We start from the raw sequence: 15,565 nt of genomic DNA, 5'->3' as shown, positions 1-15,565 counted from the left end.
TCATCATTCTTTCAATTCATCTACAATAGTCACATACGCTCCCGACGACGACGGTATCATCCATTATCTTCTTGCTCATCAATTTTATATTTTCATCGATAAAATCGATAATATTATGATAAATAAAAATAAATATTTTAAATTTATAGAGATTTCAATATAAAATTTTTAAGTTTAAGAATCAAAATACTAAAAAAAATTAAATATAATTACCACTGATTGATAAGTAAGAATTTTAGTTTCGCCCAACATCATATGTGGATGCCGAGTGAAACAGAGTAAAAGATCAATTAACCAAATTGTTATAATGGTAATGACGAGAGGTACGATGTTGAAGAAGGTCAATACTCTTTCCGTAACATTAAAGATTGAAGAAATTAAAAAAAAATGGTAAGGATATTCTTACAAAAAACATATACCCTCTTTAATTTTAAGATCGATTCGATCCGTCTTTACTTATCTTAAAATCATTCATGTATTTTTGTGCTCTTCTTCTGCTGCAGTCTCCGAAGAAGAATGGATTATCTAAGAAAACAAGCAAACAATTAGCTAATTGCAGCTTTGCTATGTCACATACACAGCACAATTCATCCACTCATCGTTCTTACATACAAAGGCCTCTGCAAACAGACCGCCAACCGCGCCACCCACGCCACCGCGACCGACGAGCGTATGAGGACGGGGCATATGAGGGTGGGAAAAGTCCCACCATGGGCCGTGGTTCGAAAGCCGATGGCCCAGACAAGTAAAGCCCGCATGCGGGGAACGAAGAAATACACGATAGACTATTCTAGGGTTGATCGAGAGGGCTTTCTCTTCTCTTCCACCCGGCAGCCGGAAAGGTGCTGTTCTTGCCCCCCTCCTCCTCCTCCCGCTCTCCGAAGAATCGAAGCAACAAATATGGACTCCTGCGGCGACGACGATGATGGGTAAGCTGGTTACCCTCTCGATCCCTTTCTTTCGTTTCATTAGTGTCGTTTCTTTTCACAATTGAAGACTTTATCCCCAAGAGAATCGAAGGTTTATTTCCCGAGTTTGTATTAGATATGTTTTTCCGTGATCGTCAGGCTGTGTCAAGAGGGTAATAAAGGCACGGATCCCTTGCTGGATCTGTGCCTTTATTGGAAGGTTGCTGATTGACTTTTACTGTAAAATGTCGTCCTTGTTCTTGGATTTTTACCGTGCTAAAGTGATTTCATAATTTACTGATTTGTCGACTTCACCTAAGCAGGACATGCGAAGCGATAATTCCTGGTCTGCCTGATGATTTGGCCTTGAGGTGTTTGGCAAAGATCTCGCATGGATATCATGGATTGCTAGAATGTGTGTCAAAGAAATGGAAACGAGCGATCAGGAGCATGGATTATGCTCATATAAAGGCCAGGGAAGGGTGGTGTGGGGATTGGCTGTTTGTTTTGGGAGCCGACAGCCCAGCTCTGTGGCATGCTTATGATCCTGATGCAGATCGTTGGCACCCTTTGCCAAGAATGCCAGGATTCACTGATGATGATGAACTATGCAGGTTTTCATGTGTAAGTGTGAGCAACAAGTTCCTAGTGATTGGTGGCTGCCACATATCACATTCAGAAAAGAGGTGCTGGGAGACGAGATCGGTGATGGTGTTCGATCCGTTCAAGAAGCAGTGGAACGCCACGGCTAACATGCAAACAGCACGAACTGATTTTGCATGTGCTGTTATCTCTGACAAGGTTTATGTAGCTGGTGGAAGCAACTCTAGTAGTTCTGAAGGGCTTGCTACTGCTGAAGTTTATGATCCTGATGCAGATAAGTAAGGTTCTTATGGATATCTTGTTAAGAATATGATTTTTTATGTCTCAATGGTGAAAAAAAGATCCATGTAGCTTACCTAAAATGGTTTGAACATTACGACTTTGTTGACGTTGGTTTCTTGTATAGGGATCACACGTAACAAATAACTATAAACATTTTCAGGTGGAAAGATTTACCATCAATGCCTTTCCCCCTGATCGAGTGCTTCAGCATATCCCATGGAGGCCAATTTCATGTTGTCGGCAAGAGAATCTGCAATTTTCAGCATGATACTTATGTTACCTTCAATCCATCAGATCAAAAGTGGCATGTTATGGAAGATTTGCTGCCAGTTTGTAAATTGACACATGACACTACAACCATTATTGAAAGTGACATCTACAGCATACTTCCAGATGGCACTGTTACCATGGTGATGCCCGATCAAAAGGATTGGCACGCTTTGGGTGTATATCCTGCAGTGGTTCTACCAGACCACGATAGACCATTGAGTCCATTCGGGTTTGGTTTTATCGCATTTGGGAGGTGCATATATGTTGTTGGAGGTATGGTTCTCAAGTATAACACAAGCAATCATACGTATGCATATGTGAAGCTAGATGCAACTAAATTCTGTGATCCAAGAACTTCACCACTAGAATGGCAGGATGCTAAACCTATGCCAGTACAAGCTTGTCGTATTTTAGGATGTGCTTCAATGGAGGAATAGAGTTCATCCTGCTTTGTATTGTATCCATTTTTGTAAGATGTTACAAAAAGAAAGATCTGACTGGAGACCTCAATGGCTTCCAGCATGATATGATGTTTATTCAGAGAAGTGGTACGACCAATTACCTTACAAGCTTTGTATTGTATCCATCTTATAAAATGATGTTACAAAAAGAAAGATGTTAGGATTGTTCAGAGAAATAGCAAGACCAATTACCTTCTAATCTTTGAATTCTTTGTTATTAAATGGCTTATGCCTTGCTAGTTGGATTGGGAATGACATGCTGATTCATGGTTTTCCATCCCGATCTATGTTTCCTTATGATTCCACAAAGGTGGATATCATCTCAGGGTCAATGGTTCTGCATAAAGCTTATCTCTTTGGGTTTCAAGAAAGCAGGTGAGCGTTTTTTTTTCTCTTTTTTGTAACTTGGGCTTTTGATGTTGTAGCTTTGGATGCAATTTTTTATTAGCAGATCATTATTTATAAGATGATGACAATTATTGCTGCAGTTTCGGGTAGTTTGTTTTAAGAACTTTAATTTTGGAAAATATCAGTTCTCAAATATTTCCGTCATGTTATCAGGGATGGCACCATCTGCCTATGGTGGATGCCGACCGTGAAGGATGTTTGTGATTCTATAGTTGATGCTCCCAGAACTGGACTTAGCAACTTGGTGGCTAGCCTTGCCTTGGGCAGCATTTGTTCAAAACCGATGTCCAGGTATCTTTCCTCATGCATGTGTTTACAAGATATTGCAGCAAAAAAAATAGAAAAATACTATAGGATTTATAACATGAACTGTTCTTTTCAGAGTCATTGTTTACATAATGTTTAACCCTGTTAATTCTTGTACCCTCCAGTGTTCTCCCGGTCTTCTGCTCACCATTTATCTTACCGTAGAAGAACTACTAGGAATTCATTCTGAGAGAGCTAACAGAGTACCGCTGAAGAGGACAAAGGCAAAGGAAAGAGAACGGAAACAAACAAAGAAAGCCTGTTAAACACAAAGAATAGGAGTAAGAAAGAAGTCTGCCAAAGTATACAGTTAAATGTGCTCCTTAATTACGCCGAACATATGGTTCAGGCTTTTCTCTCTGCTGCAAATGCACAACTATTGGCATGGTATCGCTGTTCATAATTAAGTTGATTGAATTGTATCACTTGCCAGCTTGACTTGAAAGGCACAATCAAACAGCAACTCCCAACAACAGGACATGAGTCCTGCCGAAACACATGTTATGTCTGTATGTTGTGTGCTTGTCAGTTCATCAACCACTAAGGAATGTTGACAATAAGCCTAGTGAACTCTACAATCTATCTACTTGCAGGTCATTACCAACACTGTTTCCAACAATCCGAAGAGAACTACACAGAGCTCCTATGGCCGATGGCACAGAAAGGAGAAACCGACAGTGCTATCAGATTGTAGAGGTAAGGCGGAGGAGAAGCTGTAGAATGCTCCTTTGGTATGCAGGAGCAGTGACCAGTAAGCCATGCATGGATGATGGCTGCAATCATTCCAATTTGAAACAAAGAGCAAGTAACATGTACCTCAAAAAGGTTTCTGGCCCACTTTGAAAGGGGAAGCTTAATTGATTTGTATATCTACCTGCTTGTCGGCAGAGGATTATTTAGATGCCCCCTCAATTAATTAAATGCTTAAGGCTTCATCTTCTTGCCTTTATCATCAGGAAAAAACAAGTCATGCAGAAAACCTGATTTCTGGAGTGTGCCTAATTATTCTTCCACAACCATTCTCTCCATGAGGATTGATATGTAAGAGTTGCATGTAGGAAACATTGATCGGCAGATTGTAATTACTTGATTAATCTTTTATCAGATCTTTTCGGGTATACATTACTACAGGAAGCTTTTTGAAAGGAAATGATTCCTTCAATTATTAGTGAGTATTTTTGGCAGTGTGTCAATGCAACCATCCAATTGCTTGATTAATCCTTTTTATCAGAATTCTCATGCATACATTAATCTGGGAAGCTTTTCGAAAGGAAAATTATTTCTTCAGTTGTAGTGAATATTTCATGTAATGATCTCATTAGGTCCTTTTGTAGAACCTTTAACAGTCTTAGCATAACCTGATGCCAATAGTCCCCACTGAAAACCAAGGGACCAAAATGTACAGGAATCAGTGGCAACTCGAAAAGCAATGTGTGAAGAGAAGCAATGCAGCAGGCTTTCCTTCTAATGTCCCACACAAACAGAAGCTTTATTCCTTGTCCACTTGCCTGATGGGTCTCCTTTCCCTGCAAGCAATACTGCTGTGGTGGTCTTTAGTTCCTTCTTCCCACCCCTGTAATCTCCACTATCAGCTAATGTTCTTTCTACCAGATTGCTAATGTGCTACAAACAGCTAACATTAATTGCGTGGCACACGAAAGCAGATCAATCGCAAGCCATTCGCAGCTTGCTTCTCTTTGGATTTTAACTGAACTAGCCGACACTGAGATGAAGGAATCCCGTATAGCACAAATCTACCCACCACGTTACTCCAAAGTAGTAGTTAAAAGAGTACGCTGCTTTGATTTCTACTGCTCGAGCAGTAATGAGATTAATAGCATTCTCCTCTCTTAGTTAAAACCACACGCCTCCGCGTATTTGGTGTCAGTCTGATGCTTTTGTCCTCTATATATCACTGTTGGGCTGTGCTCGGTTGTCTCTTTAGCTGCTCTCTTAGATCTGCCTCCCAGTCTATCTTCCTCTTTCTTCTCCCGTGAGGAAAGAGGAAGGAGAGGTGGTGGAGGTTCCCCATGAGTCTTCTGTGGGTTGCTGGTTTCCTTCTGTGGGTGAGATGGGCTCATGGGACTGAGTACTGGAATACGAGTGAAGTGGCCTTTGCGAACAATGGAGGTGGAGGCAGCAGTCCTCTGCTTGTGGGTCTGACTCTCATACAGTCGGCTGCAGCTAAGCATGCTGGTAATACTCATGTTTTGCCTCCTCTCATCTGTTTCTTGGTTTTATCTGATCTGTGCACGCTGCATGGCTTTTAGCATTTAGCATCTTAGTTCAAGGTCGAAATTTAACAGGTTTCCATTAGGGTTTGTGATCTTCCTCTTGTGCTATTGTTTATGGAGTGATAACTGTTCTCCCCCATCATTATGTGTGGCATATTTGACTGGGGTTATAGTTTATGTACAAGTCTAAAGATCCATGTTGTTGAGCCTTCAAAATCATTTTGGTGATAACGTCTTTCCATTGGCACTCATGGCGATACTTTTATGAGGTCATATAATGATCGCCATTACAGTAGTGTCATCCTTCTCTTTTATGCTTCCTATTTTTTCTGTATGCTTAGTGGTTGGCCACTTTACTGTAAGGATGACTTTCAATTTTGTTGCCATTTTTTTTTAATATGAATCATTTTTTCTGGAGTCTGATTAAAAGAAAGCACGGAGACATGATGGTACACAAAGCGAAAGCTTTGGTTTTATGTCCAAAAACTATATGGATTCTTTCAATTTTCCTTAGTATTCCATGTTTGTCATCCATTGAAGCCTCTTTCTGACCTTAAATAGTTCATCTTCGCCCCCTGATATACTAGGATATCTTTTCATCATATGAAACTCCTGTTATCGTAGTCTGAGGGTTAACTCTAATTTATTACAATTAATATAAATTATTGTACTGATCCAAATCCATTATATTTGAGTAATGACTGGGTGATACTTGAAAACACTCATATGAAATTTGTAACTTGACTCAGATAACAGGAAAGCAAAACGAAATAGTAGTCATATTATACTGTCATATGTCTATTCATCTTTATTTTATGAAAGGAACCTTTGGAATTTGATGTAAGTTGGTTTTCCTCAAACATATACACATCTCATGTATTTTGTTTATCTTTTGATTTGTTTTACTAAGATTCATGCATACTAATAAGCTATTTGGAAGAAACTGGTCAGTTTATGAAAATTTGTTCTTGCCGAATCCAGTGTGTTTGGATGGGAGCTTACCCGGCTACCACTTACATCGTGGCTATGGATCCGGAGCAAATAGCTGGATCGTCAATCTAGAGGTGACTTGCTAAATCTACAGATTGCATAATCTTAACTCTGGTTTTGATTCAGAAAATCTGGTCTTGCATCATAATATTGGAAATCATCGAAACTAAAATTTTCCAGAACTAACACATTCAATATGGTCTCTGCAACATCACATTTTTGTCTGATGTTGCTACTGATGAGCTTCAAACTGAATGCAACTCAGGGAGGAGGCTGGTGCAATGACATCAAATCATGTGCTTTCCGAAAGACAGGTCACCATGGTTCATCTTACTACATGGAGAAACAGATACAATTTTCTGGAATACTCAGCAACAAGCCTGAAGAAAATCCTGGTTTGCCTCGAACTGGCGCCCCTATTCACAATAACTTCTATAGTATATGCACCAGAATGACTTGCTATGTTTCGTTAACATACTAAATTCCACTATTTGCAGACTTCTATAACTGGAACAGAGTCAAGATTCGCTACTGTGATGGTGGATCATTTTTGGGTGAAAGTTATAACGAGGTTGGTTTAATGGCTCTTCCATTAGGTCACAGGTCTTACATGGAAAATAATAACATAAAATTGTGATTTCGATGCCACAAATCATCAGCTCATTATGGCTGCTAATATTATATTAGGATAGCTAGTTGTGCCACCAGTTGTGCCACCAGTGTGTGAATTCTGTTGTTGCTCAGATATATTAATTAGTTTATATAGTTTTTGCTAATGAATATGAAGTTTCTGTTTGATACATTCAGTGTTTCAGTTGTAAGTTAAGTGAAAATTGTGTTCCACAATGAAATTATGCTGGAAAAATTGATTACTCCTAGTTATGGAATATTATAGGTAGAACAAAACTTATTCAGTCTTTTGTTTCATTTCTTTTGAGAAGTGCATTTATTCTTGCAACAATAACAATTACAAACTTCATTACAGGCTTATAGCATAGTTAAATTGTTTAGGCTGCAGGCCTTTATTTTAGAGGACAGCGTATTTGGCTAGCTGCTATGGAAGAACTACTGTCAAATGGAATGCGCGATGCCAGTCAGGTAGTCATTTCCTGTCCATCTAGGTTTCCCATGCCGATAATTTACATGCTCTATATATTTCTAGGCCCTTCTTTCTGGATGTTCTGCGGGTGGTCTATCGACCATATTCCACTGTGATAATTTCCGAGCATTATTTTCAAGTAGTACCAACGTCAAGTGCTTTGCTGATGCTGGCTTGTTCCTTGATTCGTAAGGCTTCATGCTCCATCAACTTGATAAAAATGACCTAAACGACTATACAGTCATATATAAATAAACTTTTTTTTGTTTTGTACATATAGCTTCAAATTATTATTGATTTTTATTATAAGTTACATATGATTTCTTCACAAATCATAGTGTCGATGTCGCTGGTGGGCACACCATGAGATCCTTCTTCGGAGATGTAGTAAGTTTGCAGGTAATGATCACTTCCTATGCATTTTGTTGCATGAAGATTGTGCTTAAAAGATTGTCATTTTCTCAGTCACTTGACGCTTCTAATCAAGTATCTCTAAATTTCATATCATTGTTCTTATGATAAAATCTGTCACCTCAAGGGTGCCGGGAGGTACTTGCCCAGGACTTGTACAGCACGCATGGATGCAACTTCGGTAATGTTACTTTTGTCACAGAGGTGTATGACGGAGAATAACAGTCCTGATTACCGATGCTTAAGCTTTCTTGATTTTCCGGTGCAGTGCTTCTTCCCACAGAATGTGGTCGGCAATATTCAGACTCCACTTTTTCTGTTGAACACAGCATATGATGTATGGCAGGTATATTCATAATTTTGAGGAATTTTTATATTGTTTCCATTGATCACACATCAACGACCTATGTTAGTGTGCATAGATCTATGGCAATCCATAGATGGTGAGAGCTTCATAGAGTGTGAAGCTACTGGTTCTTTTCTGTGACAAATTGCATTTATTGGATTTTCAGTTACAGCAAAGCTTAGCCCCAAAAACAGCTGATCCACAGGGTTATTGGAAAGAATGTAAAATGAACCATGCAAATTGCAATTCATATCAACTCCAGTTTTTGCAAGGTTTTCTCTCCCATCTGTACTTTCGCTTGATACTAGATGCATCAGTTTCGGTAAATTAATTACATATGGATCTTTGTATTATTCAGGGTTCAGAGATCAAATGCTTAATGCAGTTAAAGAGTTCTCCAGTTCTGGTAAAAATGGGTTATATATAAATTCATGTTTCGCACATTGCCAAAGTGAGAGACAGGACACATGGTATGCAAGTAATTCCCCACTTATTGGGAATAAGGTATGGTTCATCATATTTCTCTCAATCAATTTATGCCCAAATACTTTGTAAGCTACTTACATGCTATGATTTTAGAAGTTTTAATGGATCTCTATTTATGGGTATAAACTGAATCTATCAACTGAAGTGTTAATCTACCTAGATACAACTTTTGGTTTAGGTCATAAAACATTGGATGAATAAGAACAAAGGCTTGAAGCCATCTGTACTTCTCCAGGAGGATCAACTATTAAGATGGATGCCCTTAAACCACAGTTTCTTTTTTCATTTCAACCCTTATCTTATTTGTCTATATATTCATCTCTTGTCATCGGTCTACTATGAAATATGAAAAAAAGATAGCGGATGAAAACTGGTTGACAATCAAGAAAGAAATAAGTACAAGGTTCATAGGATTCAAATCATATGTTGTACTAATTTTAAGCCGACTTTGCCACATGGATGTTTATGTTTCCCTGTTTATCTCCTTCAGATGTTAAGATGTGCTCCATACATACTTCTGATTTGGAATTTATCTTTTCGACTTGTTTTTCTTTCAACATTTTATTCATTGAGGAAAACACCTATGGTTTCCTGCTGCCTTAGTACGCGGACTAACTCAAATGACCACAAAGAGAATGTGTAAATAAATCAATGGAACATCAAGTTATTTCATCACAGATAATCTGATTGATCAAACTAATACTTAACTGTGCTCATAGCTAAAGATTCATCTGGGAATTCTTGTGTAAAAATCTTATCATAGCCAAACCTTGTCCAAGCATCTGAATGTGTCACCCACTCATGCAAATGCTGAGGAATTAAATTACTTACATGTGGCAGCTTCACAAAAAGCTGATATTTCATTGCTTTGCTCTGCTATTCTTCTTTTGGCTCAAGAGGTTTTTATGTCATTGATTTCCCTGCCATTCAATGTTTCCATTTTTTTCTTTTGGCTCGAGAGGTTTTTGTACCATGTAAACTCATATTCAGTTCAACATTATTGTTTCCATGTAAAGTTTCACTAATAGTTTGATGTCAACTCTCGGCAATGCTTTTTTGCTTGATTGACATCCTGTTTTACTAATATGACTTCTCTCATCAAACTTTTTAAGTAATTGACACTATTATCTATAGTCATTCTTCACTGAGCGCGTAAAGCACTATTATCTATAGTAATTGACACTATTTTGTTGTGCAGAGAATCGCTACAGCTGTTGGTGACTGGTTCTTCGATCGGAGCCAAGTAGATGAAGTAGACTGTGCATACCCTTGTGACAGTACCTGTCATCACATTGTTTTCAGGGGAAGGGTCTAACATTATTTGTTCCATATCTATTTTCTCTTCATCAACCAATTCTTACTCATATGGAGGTGAAAGAACAACAATGCTAGAAGCTAGTGATACAAAGATGCGCAAGTATCTCACTTGCCATTAAATCTGTGTCAAAACTCTGTATTCCTTGAGACAGATTATTTATCCAATAGTATTTATGGAAAAAAAAACTAAATTAAATGAACTTGAATGCTATTATTAAGATGTCAGTTTATTTCTTTGTGTTCCTGTAATGTTAAGATTTGAGCATCAACATGTCTTACACCCTCAATCATCAGATGGCATCATTTTAAAGATACTTGTAAACATGGATCTATAAATGCAGTTTCTTTTTTCTTTGTTCTACTGAAACATGCTGCTGTGTTTTTTCATGAACAATATTTATTGGCAAGACTATTATATGTAAGAAAAAGATTTATATACCATCATTACTCTCTTACATCTTTGCTCTCTATCTAATCTTACGAAACTGTAGATCTTCGTCTTCACTTTCCATATGAGATTAAATTGAAGTATAATTGGCATGGCAACAATATCATAAATAAAAAATAGATTATGCTTATATCTCGAGGTCAAATAAGATATCTCGATCTATTGATCGATCTGCAAGAAATAGAACCGTATATTTCTCATGTCTTCCTATTTTTCATATTAACATTATTATCGATAGAATATTGATTTATTATAGAGTTCATTATATAGGCGAAACAAAAGATTTAGGAAAAAAATACTTAAGATTTATCTTTATTGATGGATAACCTTAATCAAATCTAATTAAATATTTAATATATCTTAGATTAGATTAATTGGATCACATAATCTAACACAGTCATTTCTTCATCCACTGGCTTGCTCCGGCCATCTCTTCCACCGACGCCGGCACGTCCTGTTACAGAAGTCATCGATCACAGAATAATACTTAAAAACTGATGTTTGATTCTCTAAAATCCTGTCATAACGATCGATGCACTCGTGTGCTATCTATCGTTTCCTGCACCTGTCAAGTTGCAGACAGGGGAGAGAGATCATCAACTGTTCGGAAGTAAGAGGTATTGGATTGTTGGTTGTAGCATCAACGTTTTCCTGTTCGGCTTAGCTTCCTTATACTATTTGCTGACCAAGTTCATCCAAATGACATATATTAATCCAGAAAAAAGAAACCCTGCATTTGTGTACCCTTACATTGAATGTTACACTGTACTTTGCCTCTCCTCCGTATCATCAACAGGCTCGCTTTGGTCTTTCTTTACATCGCATCCATCTTGCTGCAGAACAAGACTGGGGATATCCTCTACAGATGGCATCTTCTACAGATTCTGGGAGTCAAATCCTACAGTGCTCATTGAACTCTCTTTCAATTGATGTCTTCTTTCACCACTGTTCACTTTCATCTGTAGCTGATGAGGAGCTGAAACCAACTCTGCCGCTACATGACATGTCTGCTCGCTCTTCATATGTACATAGATTTCTGGCCTTCGATCGCTGTCTGCCAACATCTAAAACAATGCTTGGGCGGGGGGTTTCTTCCATCCGACATCACTTTGTTCATTTGATTAGCTGAGTTTGACATCCATCTTCCTTCTACTTCTGCTGCAGTTTAAATCATGTGATTGGAACAAACATGCACAGCAAAAAGTGAAAGAAAAAAGATTAATTATTGATGATGGTCCCTTGCTTAACACAGGAAAAGAAGTCCATCAGTGTTTCATGTTCCCCACCATCTGCAACTCGATGTAACAATGAATCTAAGCCACGATTTATCTGTCGAATGAGCAGCCCTGCATATGTTTCAGGCTGTTCCTCCAGTGGTGCTAAGGTGGCATTTAAGATGATGCTTTGATCATGTCTTCAGAAGTACAGCAGTAGGTGATTGGTACAGAAGCTGATAGATTTGCATCTCATTGTTACCATGGCGCGAGAAAAAGGAGAATGCAAGAATGTAGACATTCTGGTTACAAGATAGAACAGTTCTGTCCTCCAAGTGATTGCAAAGCCATGAAGGAAGAACACAGAAGAACAAAGGGAAAAGACTCGAGACTGGCACAAGCTTTTGTTCATGACACTGCACAAAGTATACAAAGATGAAGAGCTGATAGAGCTCCAGTATCATCAGCTCGACATGAATGAGGAAGTGTATGACGCACACACCTGTATGACTTTGAAGAATTTATTGCTTGAGCCTTTTTCCGATCATAATTTTGGGCCTCTTCGCGATCTATATATGCTCGAAGCCCAGAGGCACGGATTGGAAATCCTTGCCGTAGATGTCTGAAGCTTGCAGCTGCTGCTGCAGCTGCTGGTTCTGGTGCCAAGTGCTGAAACAGTTCATGGGGAATTGGTTTCCCGTCTTGATGTCACCATACAGAGGTTGGATTGGGGCTTGCGGCGTTGCTGACGCCACGAATGCGCCATGAAGGTACTCTGACCATTTGAGGTCCTCGGTCTCCCCTCCGAGCTGGACCTGAACATCTTTGTCAGGCGTCAGATCCGGCCATGGGAAGATGCAGCTGTCGGAGGAGCAAGTGCTCTGCAGCACGATGCGGCCGCTGTCTTCTACGCTGCTCCGACGACTGCTATTGCAGTCGCCGCCGTACCAGTTCGTGAGAGCATCGTCTGCTGCACAGCTCGGTGCGGGAACCATGGAAGTCGAGAGAATTGTGCTGGAAAGGGACGGCGCGACGGTGGATATTGCGTCGCCGTTCGTCACGTCCAAATGCCGTGACGTCTGGCTGAACCAGAGGAGGGGATTCGAGCTGATCGGTAGAGCGCTCGAGGTTGTCCGGCCGCCGCCGTAGTCAGGAGCAAAGCTCGCCTGCGCAAAAGGGAAGTATCCCATCGAATTGGAAGAGCGGCAGCTCGATGAGCTCTCATGGTTCGCAAGAAACTGGTCCAAGAAGAGTTCTCTGGTGGGCGTGGCCGAGCACTTGGAGGTCGCGCTCTCATCCAACGACTTCTCTATAGCCGACACCGATGGAGTCGGCTCCTGCATCGCCAGCTGAGGGGTGACCAGGATTTGGAGGTCGCTGGTGCCGGAGTTCTTCCCGCTGTTGCTCTGGGTGTTGTCATCGCCGCCGTCGACCTCGGCGAGAGGCTTGTGGGTGCCGGGGTCGATCCCTCTCTGTCTCAGCTTCTTCTTGATGCAAGAATTCCACAGGTTCTTTATCTCGTTGTCCGTCCTGCCCGGCAAATGTGCTGCAATCTTTGACCACCTGACGACGTCACCAGATGGAAGAGATCAATCAGCGAACACAAAAGGCGTGGCGGCGGAGCACATGGATGGAGTTAAGAGATGGAAAGGACGAGGGGCTGCACCTGTTCCCGAGGACCGCATGGAGCTCGATGATGAGGTCCTCTTCCTGCTGCGAGAATGTACCTCTCTTGAGGTCAGGCCTCAGGTAGTTTATCCACCTCAACCTGCAGCTCTTCCCACACCTCTGAAGACCTGCCATTTGTCGTTGGTGTTGAGGATGATGGAAGGTTACCATGTTCAAGGCTGATAAAGCCGGTAGAGTACCTGCTTGCTTAGGGACAGAGCTCCAACACCCATGGCCGTACTTGGTAATGTGCTTTATGAGCTTCTCGTCTTCCTCAGGAGACCAGAGGCCCTTCCTCAGCTTCTGCTTGTAGCAGCAGGAGTGCCCTCCCATTTCTCAGGGCAACTGCAGGACCAAACTTGTTGCAGAGAAGAATATGGCTGAAGATTTCTTCAGAGAGAGAGAGAGAGCAAAAGGGAGGGAGGGAGGTCACAGTCAAGTGGATTAGGTTCGAGCTGAGGTTTCCTCTGCCCTCCCTCCCCCTTCCCTCTTCCTCTTCCTTTTAAAGTCGTGAAGAAGCAGAGAGGTTGAATTGTCGGAGTTGCACGTCTCATCATCTTCTCAGAATTGATGTCTAATGTTTCATAGGTGGGGCAGTGGGTCTGATGTTAACTGAAGAAACCTTGGAAGCTTTACAGTCACTCCAGCAGAAGTAAGAAGGTGAAGGACAAAAAGGAAATCGACATGAATTCCTCCTCTTCCTAGAAACTAAGATACCATCTGAATTCCAACAGTATCTTGTGCCATATGCAGCAGCGAACTGTTTGATCCTTGGGTAAATCCCCAAGTCCATGATCACCAGGAGAGAGAGGAGTCCATCATTCGGCGGTAGAGAGAGAGCAACAGAACCTCCTCCCTGTGTACTTTTGTACAAGAATTGGCATCTTCCTTGTGTCTAACAGTATCCCTGTGCTCCCGGAAACTTCCAGGAAAAGCACAGTGGTCTTCCATTCTGCGGAATAAATGTCATTGACCCACCAAGGTCTTCGGTGCATGACATCGTGAACCCACTTCATAAACACCAGGCAACATCATCAGCTTCAGCTACAGCTTCCATGTTACTGGATTTCTCCACACTGTCATTTTCCGACACCAATTACCTATATATTGGTCAAACCTTGGATGCATGACTACCCTCTGCTGGAAGGATGGCTACAGTGGCTCCTACTGCTTCTGATGGTGGCTTCCAATCGATCAGTGAAAGTTTGTTGTTTCCACTGCTTGTGACAATGACATGCTTGCGATCAGAGTGTCGAGAATGCATGGGGTACCAAACCGACCGCATGCCGGACGACAGTGAAAGTAATCGGAGGTGAACTACACACCGCTGCAAGGTCGAGGCCATGTGAGGCTCTGCAATCCTTCATTAATCAAAGACGGAAGGAAGATGCTAATGACAAGTATGTGTGCCGTAATAATTCTAGATTCTGACCATATCATCTTTTTTTTGTGGTGTTCTGTGCCTGCAATCCTTGCTGTTTCCAGCAATTGCGAGCAACCCAAATGCCTGTCAACCTTAAATGTTCATAAGAATCCAATGCATTATGAACATGACCTACGTAATCGCCATGGTTCTGATGTGTGATAATAATAATAAGAAGGTGGAGGCGGAGGCCATCGGAGACCCATCGATGGTCGCCACCGATGGACCACCGAGCAATTGTGTCGCTAATCATGGCCACGGCGGTACTGGTGTGACGCTTGGTTTCGGACACGTGCCATTTCCTGATTCGGGTAAAACCTTAGGAGTCTTTTCCGCGATGGCAAATGGCAAATGCAAATGAATCACTGCTAGATATGTCCCAACAGGTGGGTGAGAGGAAATAGATACTGTAATTGTCTGTCTAAATTTGCGCAATCACTACTCTTTGATCTCCTAACTTTGCTTTGATCCATAAAATTGTTTAAATTATATTAATCATAATAGACTCTTCTAACATTTTATTATTATTATTATATATGATTATATCAATTTTAACTCGATAAAATAGGGGATTAATATAATAACTTTGATAAAATAGGAGGAGTGAGAAAGTGAGCAAACTTATTTTTCTCTTCTATCACCCTCTATATATGATTTTTATTTATATCGACTATCTTTTAAAGAAAATTCG

General features: G+C 40.6%; 3 protein-coding genes across 5 annotated transcripts; 2 read left to right on the top strand and 1 right to left on the bottom strand.

Annotated features, from left to right (window-relative positions):
* Positions 1–563: 563 nt before the first annotated feature.
* Positions 564–3,798, top strand: LOC135608931 (F-box/kelch-repeat protein At1g16250-like). 2 transcript variants are annotated; one of them, XR_010485646.1, is made up of 6 exons: positions 564–929; positions 1,232–1,789; positions 1,954–2,611; positions 2,765–2,899; positions 3,086–3,223; positions 3,364–3,798. XR_010485646.1 is itself a non-coding variant. In XM_065101997.1 (3 exons), exons 1-3 carry the CDS (start codon positions 673–675, stop codon positions 2,498–2,500), a joined length of 1,362 nt encoding a protein of 453 aa, XP_064958069.1. In that variant the 5' UTR covers positions 564–672; the 3' UTR covers positions 2,501–2,723. The 2 variants fall into 2 exon arrangements, 1 of the variants encoding a protein (XP_064958069.1); XM_065101997.1 differs by lacking the exons at positions 2,765–2,899; positions 3,086–3,223; positions 3,364–3,798 and having other exon boundaries at positions 1,954–2,723.
* A 1,331-nt stretch (positions 3,799–5,129) lies between these two features.
* On the top strand, positions 5,130–10,351 carry LOC135608949 (pectin acetylesterase 10-like). The gene is made up of 12 exons (XM_065102030.1): positions 5,130–5,434; positions 6,454–6,536; positions 6,728–6,857; positions 6,960–7,033; positions 7,474–7,560; positions 7,625–7,749; positions 7,900–7,960; positions 8,100–8,153; positions 8,241–8,318; positions 8,485–8,590; positions 8,677–8,822; positions 10,003–10,351. The coding sequence occupies exons 1-12, from the start codon at positions 5,269–5,271 to the stop codon at positions 10,117–10,119; spliced, it is 1,227 nt and encodes a 408-aa protein (XP_064958102.1). The 5' UTR covers positions 5,130–5,268; the 3' UTR covers positions 10,120–10,351.
* A 1,656-nt stretch (positions 10,352–12,007) lies between these two features.
* Positions 12,008–14,020, bottom strand: LOC135608936 (transcription factor MYB61-like). 2 transcript variants are annotated; one of them, XM_065102019.1, is made up of 3 exons: positions 13,652–14,020; positions 13,450–13,579; positions 12,008–13,346 (listed from the first exon to the last, which is right to left on the bottom strand). In XM_065102019.1, exons 1-3 carry the CDS (start codon positions 13,782–13,784, stop codon positions 12,353–12,355), a joined length of 1,257 nt encoding a protein of 418 aa, XP_064958091.1. In that variant the 5' UTR covers positions 13,785–14,020; the 3' UTR covers positions 12,008–12,352. The 2 variants fall into 2 exon arrangements, with proteins under 2 accessions (XP_064958091.1, XP_064958084.1); XM_065102012.1 differs by having other exon boundaries at positions 12,156–13,346; positions 13,450–13,928.
* Between the last annotated feature and the right edge of the window lie 1,545 nt (positions 14,021–15,565).

The sequence above is a fragment of the Musa acuminata genome, chromosome BXJ1-2 (genome assembly GCF_036884655.1).
Source record: "Musa acuminata AAA Group cultivar baxijiao chromosome BXJ1-2, Cavendish_Baxijiao_AAA, whole genome shotgun sequence".
Lineage (NCBI taxonomy): Eukaryota > Viridiplantae > Streptophyta > Magnoliopsida > Zingiberales > Musaceae > Musa > Musa acuminata.
This window is presented reverse-complemented; position numbering and strand designations above follow the sequence as displayed.